This window comes from Beta vulgaris, chromosome 9 (assembly GCF_026745355.1).
Source record: "Beta vulgaris subsp. vulgaris cultivar EL10 chromosome 9, EL10.2, whole genome shotgun sequence".
In the NCBI taxonomy this organism is placed as follows: Eukaryota; Viridiplantae; Streptophyta; class Magnoliopsida; order Caryophyllales; family Amaranthaceae; genus Beta; species Beta vulgaris.
This window is the reverse complement of record NC_079210.1, coordinates 30,196,532-30,208,615: the sequence shown is the minus strand read 5'-3', so window position 1 is coordinate 30,208,615 and position 12,084 is coordinate 30,196,532. Positions and strand designations below refer to the sequence as shown.

Here is a 12,084-nt window from a genome sequence, read left to right as displayed (position 1 = left end):
GCAAAAATATTATGAAATGATCAAAATTTTTGTAGAATGAGGAAAAATGAGTGGTTCTCACCACATGAGCGGTTCTCATATGAATTCCAACATGTATATGTATACGTCTATGTATACGTCTACGTATACATCTACGTATACATATACATATACATATACATATACATATACATATACATATACATGTTAGAAGTATATGTATATGTATATATCATATACATATATAAACATATATATACATGTATATGTATTATAATGTACATATACATATATATATATATATATATATATATATATATATATATAGGTTTAAGTTCATATGAGTAGCACCCTTATGGTGGGAACCGTGAGAATCCCTCATTTTTCCTCATTTTATGAAGATTTTGATCATTTTATAATATTTTTACTTATTTGTTGTTTCACTTGTCTTATGGTTTGACTCATTTAATAATTTTATACTCATTTATCAACGTTTTTGCTCATTTTATGTTTTGCTTATTTTGCACTTTTTTCTCATTGAACTTTTTCTTGCTCATTTTACGTTTTTTTTTTCTTTTACATTTCTGTTCATTTTACGTTTTTGATAATTTAATGTTTTCTACTCATTTTAAATTTATGATCATTTGTTACTTTTTTTTTTTTTGCTTATTTTATGAAATTTTTGCTCATTTTAACGTTTTTGCTCATTTTAAGTGGTTTTTACGATTTTCACCGTAAGAGAGTTCTCATCCTTAAAATGAGCCAAAACTTCCTAAAATGAGCAAAAAAAAAAAAAAGTAACATTTGAGCATAAACATAAAATGAGTGGAGAACATTACATTATCAAAAACGTAAAATGAATAAATATGTAAAAGAAAAAAAACGTAAAATGAGCATAAAAAAGTTCAACGAGGAAAAAAAAGTAAAATTAGCCGAACGTAAAAATAAACCAAACATAAAATGAGCAAAAACGTTCATAAAATGAGCATAAAATTGTTAAATGAGCAAAACCATAAAATAAATGAAACAAAAAATGAGCAAAAATATTATGAAATGATCAAAATTTTTGTAAAATGAGGAAAAATGAGTGGTTCTGACCACATGAGTAGTTCTCATATGAATTCCAACATGTATATGTATATTTGTATGTATATGTATATGTATATGTATATGTTTATATACATATTTATATACATATGTACGTATACATATATGTATACATATAGTTGTATATGTATACGTGTACGTGTATGTGTACGTGTACGTGTACGTGTACGTACATGTACACGTACATATACATGAACATGAACATGAACATGAACATATACATATACATATACATGTTGAAGTATATGTACATTTATATGTATATGTATGTTTATATGTATATATTATATATATATACATGTATATGTATATATAATGTATATATGAAGATTGGGAATTGGAGAGTTTTGCTTTTATCAACGTGTAAGAACATAGTCCTGATTCTCGTCATGCTGGGATTTGAGTGTTTGTAAGGGCTATTTTAGCAAGACGAGACTCGATTTTTACATAGGTGTCGATTTACATAGCTTTCTAAGTTATTCTTAATCTTCCTAATTAGTAACTTAATCGGGAGTTAACGGGAGGATATAAGGATTAAAAGAATTATGGATATGCAGATTTGGCTCATGTTCAACAGAATTTCACATTAGTACCAATTTTTTAACTCCGCCTGTGAGTATTAACTTGCTGCCGGTCCCAAGCCCGGATAAAGGAGGAGGGTTGTACGAGGTGAAAACCAACATTACATTTGGTCACATCCGTGAGCATGAATCATTATCATATTTCAGTGGAGTTATGCTTTAATCATCGATGCACTACAATATACAGACCTAGTCTAGTGGAAACATGGAAAGGATGTAACGTTAATCCCTTGAAGTGACATGTTCCACCCTTGTTTAGTAATTTAAGTGTAGTGGTAAATTAGGAAGAGTTTATAAGTCTAGGTCATAGGTCGTAGTCAAAATGGACTTGCGGTGGGCATTTTGTGGTATAGAGTGTATTCATAGTGTTTGAAAGGAATCATCTCGGATTGTGCATATTTGTATGAGTTGATCTTAGTTGACACATAGTTCAGAAAAGTGGGAATATACGTTTGATGACTTAGAAATGAAGCAGACAGACAACCAAGACTTGTATAAACGACATATACTGATAATTCAGATGTAGTAGATGAAAGAGAGAAAGAAAAGAAGAAAAGGTCATGCATGCAATTAGAAGTACGTAGACAAATGTTCGAAAAGGTCATGCATGCATTTTGGCTTTCTGTTACTGTATAAAACAGGAATCCTTCACTCTATCATATTTTTTGGGCCAGACTTCGAAGTACATTTATCTTAAGACTATTGTGTGAGTTGGTTATTTTTGGGATAAGCTGATGATTTGTTGTTTAGAGTACTTGTGGCGTGCAAGCAGGATATTCAGGAGAGGTACTTTTGGAGCTGAGCCACTTGGATCCTGTAAGTTTACTCTTTCTTATTTGTAGGATTAGCCTTAGCATGTATCTTTTGGCAGGAAGACTGCTAAAATCTGAGCTTTGTTGCATTATAAGCTTGCTTGTCTAGCGTTTTGTTTTGTGTATGGGTTATGCCTCAGGAGTCAGGGCTCAGGTGCATGATTATCTCACACCTTGTTGTATTCTCCTAGGGATGTTAGACAAAAGGTTCAGGTTTTATGCGTTAATGTATTCTTAGTAATTTTTTATGGTTATGTGTACTTTGTCGTTCTCCCCTTGTTTGGCAAATGATGTTTTAGTATAGGTGCAATATTCTGCTTCAGCTTCGAGTTGATAATGTTCTTTTGAAATTGTTGTGGTGCATTTAATGGGGGCTAATGTCCTGATCATAAATGTGGTTTGTTGGCCTTGGCTGCTCATGGTATGTGGTACATTTAATGGGGTAATATCCTGATCATAAATGTGGGTTCTATTGGCCTTGGCTCCTCGTGGTATGTTAAACGGGTTTGAACTCTTGATTGTAAATGTGGTTCCATTGGCTGTGGCTCCTCATGCTGTCGTGCGTGCATGACATCTTTATTTGGGTCCTTTTTCTGGTTGAATCGTGTTGTCACAGGCTTTTGTCAATAGTTGTGTTGTGCGATATATTAGTATCATGGTGTCTGTACTCGAGTGAGAAATGCCGCTGCTGATGGATCCTGCGCAAACCAGATCCAGCAGATTAAATTGAGCATCTCCTTGCATCTAAATGGGGATGAACTCTGGATCGTAAATGTGGTCCGATTGGCCGTGGCTCCTCATGCTGTCGTGCATGCATGACATCTTTATGAGTCCTTGTTCTGCTTGAATTGAGCTGTCACAGACTTATGTCAATAGCAGTGTTGTGCGATATATTAGTATGCTGGTGTGCGGTGGAGGAGATCTGTTCGAGTGAGAAATGCCGCTGCAGAATAAATAGAGCAGCTCCTTGCATCCTCGGCTTGGCTTCAGGTTCATGTCAGTTATAGTTGACTGGGTTTTTACTGTTGTGTCTATTATTCAATGTTCTGTTCTCCACTTGTGATATTGTGTTGCTTGTTTGGTGGAGGTTCTGAGGAGATATCTACGGTGCTGATGGATTTCTGTTCTTCTCTGTTGCGACTCTGTACTGCTGCAATTTGTTATTTGTAGTATGATCAGTCTAGTGTGTTGGCCACAAGATAACGGCTGATAGATATTGTGTGATTTAGGAGGGAGTGGTCACCCATCGTTTCATTGGAAATCTACTGTAGTATACTCTGGTATGGAACCCCGTATAAATCTGATTATGGTACTGTCAAGACTTTGTCGTTTGATCTTTTCTGTTCTAGTTCTTGGCAGATAGTTTCGTGTGAAGGTTCGTGCTGTAAAATTGTGGCTGTCAATAAATCTGCATTTGTGATTTTTAACTCTGATTGGCTTGTTGGTTTTTAGATTGCTGAGACACGTGTCGCGTGGTATCCATGGACTGATCGACATGCAAAGGTTCAATGGATTACAACTTATAGGGCTCTACTACATATACATATATAAAATATATATGCATACGTATACATACATACATATATATATAGTGCAACTTTTTCGTTTATATTCCAAGTTTATCCTTCTTATGCTTCAGGGTGATGTCGATTACATCACTGGATTTATATGGTATATTGTTTTGGCATCTTGTTTCTGCTTCAAGCTTCGTGTTTATCTTATTATTAATCAGATCTCATCGGTTATTCTATCAATGTGCGTTGATTCTGGCAAATATTTCTTCTGCTTCAGGGTGATGCCGATTACATACTGGATGTTTTATGGTTTATTATTTTGGCATCTTGTTTCTGCTTTAAGCTTCGTCTTTATCTTATTATTGATCAGATCTCATCGGTTAGCCTATCAATGTGCTGTGATTCTGGCAATATTCTTCCCTTCTATACTTCAGCTGATACTTCAGCAGAGATTGTAATGGCATGGTGGTGGTGTCATAGATGCTTAGTAAGTTGGTATAGGGGCTCTGCTTATGAATTTCACTTTTTTTGTATGTTCGAAATTTGTGACATATTTAGGTCTTTCACGTGACTGTTCTGGGTTGGATGTTCGGGATGTTTCCACTGCTTCAGGTTCTTCTTCTCTCTGTCTATCTCTAGAGGGATTCTTTTTTGAATGTGGATTGCGGAGTTGAGTTTGGTTTGGTCGGAGAAAATAGGATTGTTCTTTGTACTGTTTTTTTTGGTTGCAAATCTATGCCCCTTGATTTTTGAGAAGTAAGGCATTATGTAGGACTATAGCTCAATTCTGCTAATGCAGGCTCTCGTCATTCATCAATAGCTGGTTCTGGTCGAAGATGTTATTCCCCTTGTGCTCATCTATGGGTCTTTCTCAGAGTTGGGAGTGCACATCATGTCAAATTTCTTACCCCTTCTCCTGAAGCATGGTTTCTTTTGGTTTTACTTGCTGCTAATATATTGACCTACAACCTACATGGTCTAGAAATATGATGTAGTGGTAGTTAGGGGTGCTAGGTGAATTTGTTTTGGGTTGGTGGTTTAGGGATCTTGATAGAAGGTGCCTGTAAGTGTAGCCTGTAGGAGGTGTCTTTAATACCTGTATTCTTCATAGATCTGTTTCGCTTGCAGATTATTGGTGTTTCTCCGCTGGGTGATATGTGATATTGAAATAAGCGGTGGCTTACCTTGAGAATATAAGGGTGTTTGTGATTTATATTTATAATTTTTTTGTTTGCCTTGCAACTTCTAGTTGGTGACATGGTATACTTTCTAGTTGATGCTGTGATGCGTTGTACTCTGTATGGTAGAGAAGCTTTAAGCAATCTTATACCGTGATTTGAAGAGCCCTCGATCTCTTTTGACATTTTAGTGGCAAGATGATGGAGTTTGAGAGGTCTTGTACAAATTTTAGAGGGAGTCGTCTGTCCATCATGTTGTTTTTTGGAGATATGCACTATTTTTTTAGAAGAACTTAAGCTTTTCAGTTGATCTCCATGCTTTTCCCTCTGCTAAGTTCATCTCAATGCTTTTGGTTCTAGATCTCTGAGGTGGTCTGCTACAATATCCTTTGACATAAAGAGTGGCGATACAGAGCTTCCGCAATGATGAATAAGGGAATGTTGTGATGTATTATGCTTGTATTATATCTGGCGTAATATTTTATCGTGTGTATCTTAAGTTTATCCTTCTCTTCAGGTTCAGGTTCAGGTTCATGATCATCTTGTGTGTAACTTATTGTGTGCATCAAGTTGTAGATTATTAGATGGTTATAATTTGGGAGATTATTTTTCCAAGCACATAACGAGTGTTCACGTCTGTCTGTGCTTCTGTGGTTTGCCTTGGAATTTTGTCTGCTGTATTTTCACTTTTTTTTTTTCTTGTTTGATCATACTTGTAGCTTGTGTGTTGGGATGGTCTGAGGAGATATAGTTACTTGATCATATCGTTGTGCTTGCTGCTTCTTTTTTTTTTTTTTGGGGGGGGGGGATTGGCAGTAGTGGTTGTAAGGCGTTCTCTTTGTTCTGCGTAATTTTGAAGTTTGGAAGTCCTTGAATATGGGTTGTAGCTATCAATTTGGTAACTTCTTTCTCTTTGTTCTGCATAATTTTGAATTTTGGAAGTCATTGACTATGGATTATAGCTATCCAGTTGGTAATTTCTTGCATATTTTGGGTTTGTGTTTGCTATAGCCGATTTTGCAAGGATTGATAATCATGACTGTTCTACTGTTTACTGTTTCATGTTAATTTTCTCCTCAGGTCGCATCAGAAGATTTTGTTGGTTGATTTTCTGGTTGTCCTGTGGGTACACTAAGCAGCTTTCAGCATGCTGGTCACAGTGTGTTAGGTAAATGCAGTTGTTCTTGCATCAAAATATTGATAAATTATTATATGGTATATGGGAACCTTTGTTTGCTCATCTTGTGGCATAAACAAGTTGAGTGTTCATTCCTTGATGTGAGAATGTACTTGCCCTGGTATTTCACCCAACCTGTCTGTTCTATTTTTTTTCGGCTTCAGGGCTCACGCCCATGGTAATCTTAAATCTTAGTATCATGACCGGGAGTCTTTTTTTAGCATGTGTCAGGTCTGGTACTGAAGTTAGTTAACATCTCTACTGAGTTTTTTCCTTGAAGGGCGACCGCAGCATAAATTGTACTTTTTATTTTTACTTTTCTGGCATCGAGTGGTGATAATTATGAGGTTTTTTGTTGCTGGTACGTGCAGTCTCCTCATCTGCATTCAATGTTAATTCTGCGGTCTCTGTCTGTGCTTCATGATGTCATTGCTTGCACTCGCACGACCCCATTGGATTGATTATATTTGGGTTCATGATGTATTACTTTTCGGTATGTCAGGTTTTCGAGGATATCTAATTTGGGCTTGCGTTCTGCTTTTTTATTGGTGCCGCATGCAGGTTCAATTGGCACACTTCAGGCTCATGCTTTCATCTGGTGGTTCTTGGTATTACTTTCCGTACTTTTTCGCTATTAAGTTGAGTTTTTAAGCTTGTTATCTCTGTATCATCCTTGTATTGTGTGTCCGGTAGTACCTTTGAGTTTGAAGGCATAATGTTAGCCTCTTCTGATTTAAGATGGAGCTCTTTCGTGCTTTGGTACTCCAACAATTATTTTCATCTTTGTGATTGGTTTTTAACTTGCTCTTAGCTGATTTTGCGAATCTCTGGCTTCTAGGTTCTTCGGGTAATATTTTCTGGTATTTTGGTTTACTTTCTCCCACACTGGTAAATACACCTCTACTATTTCAATGGTTAGATCAGGCAGAAATCTGATAGGCAACAGGATGGTTAGTTAGCTTTATGTAGTTTTCTTGATGCCAAACTCCTTCACTGCAATGGGATTTTATCTTCTTGGCGTCAATTTTATGCTGATGGGTTGACAGAGGTGATTGAGAGGCTTGTAGTGTAAAGAAACTGCTTATTCATTTAGGTCCCATTCTTTTGATTTACTTTCAGTTAAGTTCATTTCAGTTCAGTTCAAGTTCATTAAGTTTATTTCAAGTTAATTTCAGTTCAGTTATTGTTATTATTATTATTTTCACTATTATTGTTATTATTATTATTGTTATTATTCTTAATATTGTTATTCTTATTATTTATTATTTATTATTATTATTATTTATTGTTGTTATTATTATTTATTATTATTATCATTATTAATAATTATTATTATTATTATTGTTGTTATTTATTTATTGTTTATTATTTATTATTTATTAGTGTTTTTACCTTATTATTATTGATTATTATTTAATTATTTTTATCAGTGTTTAATTTTTTATTATTATTGTTGTTATTATTTTTATTATTATTATTATCAGGTAATTTCAGTTCAGTTCAATTATTTTCAGTTTAGTAAATTTTGGTTTAGCCCAAATAAGTTCAAAAGAACAGGGTCTTATTATATATAGAGGCTTATAGTGAGAATTTTTTTTTTAGCATTAACATTTATTTTCTGGTAGATCTTTGACCGAACGTTTCTGCAGATTCGTAATATGCTGAATCAGTAGTTGTAGTTTTAGCTTGACAATCCGGTTCATCTTAATTATAATTTGGTAGTTGAAGTAGCTAAATTGGTTCTTGGGTCAAATTTGTTTAATCAAGTGACGAAGTTACTAGTTGAAGTTGCTAAATTGGTTCTTGGGTCAAATTTGTTTAATCAAGTGACGAAGTTGAGTAATATTGTGCTTATTCATGCTAATTTTAATCTCAACACATCCTGTAGATTCTGGGACTTTATATCTTCACGCTTTGGCTTGTCATCGGATTCATGCACTCACAAGTTTGTTGTAGTTGTCTGTTAATTTGAGCAGAGTATTTGAAGATTTTGGTTCATCCATATCTTAGTTTGTTTTAGGAATGACTATAACGGTAAGCATAGGCAAAAATCTTAAAGGTTATTGGTTATGTGTTGTGTTTGCCTTTGAGTACTGGAGACGTTTTTGTTGTAGTTTTCTCTTGATTGACATTTTGACTTGGGACAAGATCATGAATATTTTCTGCTTAATGGGGCCACAATTGCTTCAGTGCTGTTTATCGTTTTGCCAACATATGCTTGGGGTTGGTTGTTTAGTAGGTTGTACAAACCTGGAATATGCTTTGTGGCTCTTTAGCACTATAGAAATGCCTTTCAATGTTGTCTTTTGGTTGATCTGGTGATGGTTTGAGTGATATCATTCATATCTTCTTGGTTTTTGGGCTTTAAGTTGGCGCAAAGTATGATGTTATCTCATATAGTTGTGATTTGGCGGTATTTGTGAAGATGTCTTGCGTGCGCAAGTTGTTTCGGGAGAGTTCTAGGCTTGCATTTGACTAGTGGCAACTAGATACAGATACAAAGTAATGTGTGGTATTGTTTCATGTATCAGGACAACTGAGCAGTTTTCCTGAGTTCTCTTTTTTTTTGGATGGAGGTATTCTATCTCTTACATAGAAAATAAGTTTCTTGATAATTTGAATCTCAATTGTGTTCATGTCGGAAGGAGCGTCCGTGTAGTCGTCTTATTTTTAGTACAGTAACGTTTTCTCACGGCATTTCTATCGTATCTTTTTGGTGGTCTTTTATCTTCTGTCATTCGTTGGTGCAATGTGTTCCTTATGGAGGGTATAGAATAGTTAACTGCAATTTGGCTATGGCTTGTGCTGATGTTTTTTGGAAAACCACAGTGCTGAAGAGATCTGACAAATCTGCCTAATCACAGGGCATTTTGTTTCACAATTTTATCTTTCGAAGATCAGAAAGATCTGTTGTGGCTTGTCTGGTAGATCTCAGACTTCAGTCTTCTATTTTGGCAAACGATTAGTAATTCATTAAAATAAATTACGAGTAACCTAAAATAATAAAATAAATCAATTCTTGCAGATAAAAATAAAATATATATGTCCATTATCAACAACAAATAGATTAGAGATTATAATAATATAATAAATCTTCAAAATGAACATATAAATAGATTAAATATAAAGTATAATGCTCTTTTTGTTTCAAGATACTCTTTATACTTTCACTTTCAATCTATTTACTCTTTCTACTTATGTCTTTGAATATAACTCATTATTTTTATCTTTCTGCCTTTTAACTATTGACCTATATTTTCTTCTCTCCAAACAAAGAACACACGAAAAATTTCAACACCAACTGAGAAAAGCCGCAAACTACTATTGCAGTCTACAAACTAGTATGTCACATTGGCGGGGTCAGTTAATTTTCTACTTATCTTTGTAAATTTGATAAACCACCTCACAGGTTACACATATAGTGTTTTGGCCTAGATTCATGAACATGTAGGGAAAATTTCTTCAACCTATGCACGAAAGACATAAACGGGTTGGGTCCGATTCTTCCCTGCGTTGCGTAACGGACAGCTGAATCTGAATTGACAGTCCGAAATTGAATGTCTAATGACTTCAAACAGAGAGAATTAAAAGAGATCATAATTGTTTATTCTAATGATCATATTAGAAGAGAGATCATAATTATAACACTATAGGTTCAGCATATTAATTGAGGTCCTTATAGGCTTGCATTTGACTAGTTGCGACTAGATAGAGATACAAAGTAATGTGTGGTATTGCTTCATGATCAGGACAACTGAGCAGTTTTCTTGAGTTCTCTTGTTTCTTGATATTTTGAATCTTAGTTGTGTTCATGTTGGAAGGAGCGTCCACGTAGTCGTCTTATTTCTAGTGCAAGTATGTTTTCTCACGGAATTTCTATCTATCTTTTTCGTGGTCTTTTATCTTCTGTTGTTCGTTGGTGCAATGTGTTCTTTATGGATGGTATAGGGTAGTTAAGTGCAATGTAGCTATGGCTTGTGCTGATGTTTTTGAAAAACCACCCACACACAGTGCTGAAGAGATATGACAGTTCTGCTTAATCATATGGCATTTTGTTTCATATTTATCTTTTGAAGATCAGAAAGATCTGTTGTGGCTTGTCTGATAGATTTCAGACTCCAGTCTCATGACCCACACACAGTGCTGAAGAGATATGACATATCTTCTTAATCATATGGCATTTTGTTTCATATTTTATCTTCTGAAGATCAGAAAGATCTGTTGTGGCTTGTCTGGTAGATTTCAGACTCCAGTCTCATGCTGGGTTATTAACATGCACGAGGTTGCATTGAGCTCTACATGTGGTTGATAAATTAGACTTCAGTCATAATGGTTGCATTGAGCTCTCTACATGCTGGTTTATTAATCTTTGCTATAGGCTCGCTTTCTACTAATTTATGACCTTAAATTTTGTGATACTGAGGTTTGCGGATATTCGTCTAGTTCAGGTTTATGGCTATGCTCTAATCAGATTTTATGAGCATGTTTCTTTTAATGTGGATATACTTCCGGTTGTCTTTGATTTGTATTTAGCATTTTGTAGCTTCAACATCGTCCATTTCTTTGGCGTAAGTTGCTGTTTCAACATCACCCTTCTGGTCATAAAGAGATGTCCTTCACCTGCTCAACAGCACGTGCAGTCATGTTTCATCTGACCCAACATCATGCGTTTTCATCTTTTAGAATCACGTCTACTATCTTCCAGCTTCTGCTTGTATGGGTTAGCAATATCTTCTTCTGTGGAATTGATTTAATTGGAAGTGCTAGTGTGTGTGTGTTTCTTTTCTATGGGTTCGTAGTCTCTTGTTTTAAGAGAGAACCTATTTGTGATGTCCTTTGAAATATATGTAATGATAATTGTAATGTCTATATTTGTAATTGTAATGTCTATATTTGTCATGATAATTGTAATGTCTTTTTTGTTTAGATATTTAATAGCCATGCACATTGCCGTTATTATTGTGTGTGCGATTTATTTGGAACTTTTAACCATACTTTGTTGTGTAAGATAGAACACGGGTCTAGTTCATCTTTTAGAAAGTCTTTTTTGTTTGATTTTTTATTTTCGAGTGACATTATGAGGATCATAAGGACCTCAATTATATGTTGGACATATACTGTTATAATTATTATGATCTCTCTTTATATGATAATTAGAATTAACTATTATGATCTATTTTAATTCTCTGTTTGAAGTCATTGGACATTCAACTTCAAATTGTCAATTTGGATCGGACCCGAATTCATGCCACATTCTTGAATCAAATAGTCTACGATAATAACCAACCTTGCTGATGTCTTTTGTGCACAGGTCATAAGAACTCTTTTCCGTACACGTTCATGAATATAGCCCAAAAGACTGTGTGTAACTTGTGATATGAGTTATCAAATTTACAAAAAAATAAGTAGAAAAGAATTGTAACCAACCCTATCAATGTGACATACTAGTTGTTTGTAGACAACAATAGTAATTTGCAGCTTCTCTTTGTTTTTTTATTGGTGTTGAAATCTTTAGGTATGTTCTTTGTTTGGAGAGAAGAAAATGTAGGCCAATAGTTAAAAGGTAGAAAGATGAAAATAATAGCGTCCAAAGATATAAGTAGAAAGAGTAAATCCATTGAAAGTGAAAGGGTAAACAGTATTTAGGAACGGAAAGAGCATTATATTTTGAATTTTATTTATTTAGATGTTGATTTTAAAGATCTATTATATTATTATTATAATCTTTAATCCATT

At 34.5% G+C, this 12,084-nt stretch overlaps 1 protein-coding gene across 9 annotated transcripts; it reads left to right on the top strand.

Moving 5' to 3' along the window:
- Positions 1-1,704: 1,704 nt before the first annotated feature.
- LOC104903542 (uncharacterized) lies at positions 1,705-11,253 on the top strand. 9 transcript variants are annotated; one of them, XM_048636163.1, is made up of 4 exons: positions 1,705-4,150; positions 6,252-6,339; positions 6,851-6,956; positions 10,892-11,253. In XM_048636163.1, the coding sequence occupies exons 1-4, from the start codon at positions 4,123-4,125 to the stop codon at positions 11,186-11,188; spliced, it is 519 nt and encodes a 172-aa protein (XP_048492120.1). In that variant the 5' UTR covers positions 1,705-4,122; the 3' UTR covers positions 11,189-11,253. The 9 variants fall into 9 exon arrangements, 2 of the variants coding, with proteins under 2 accessions (XP_048492120.1, XP_048492121.1); XM_048636164.2 differs by lacking the exon at positions 1,705-4,150 and adding an exon at positions 4,160-4,480; XR_008967607.1 differs by having other exon boundaries at positions 6,910-11,253.
- Positions 11,254-12,084: the final 831 nt, after the last annotated feature.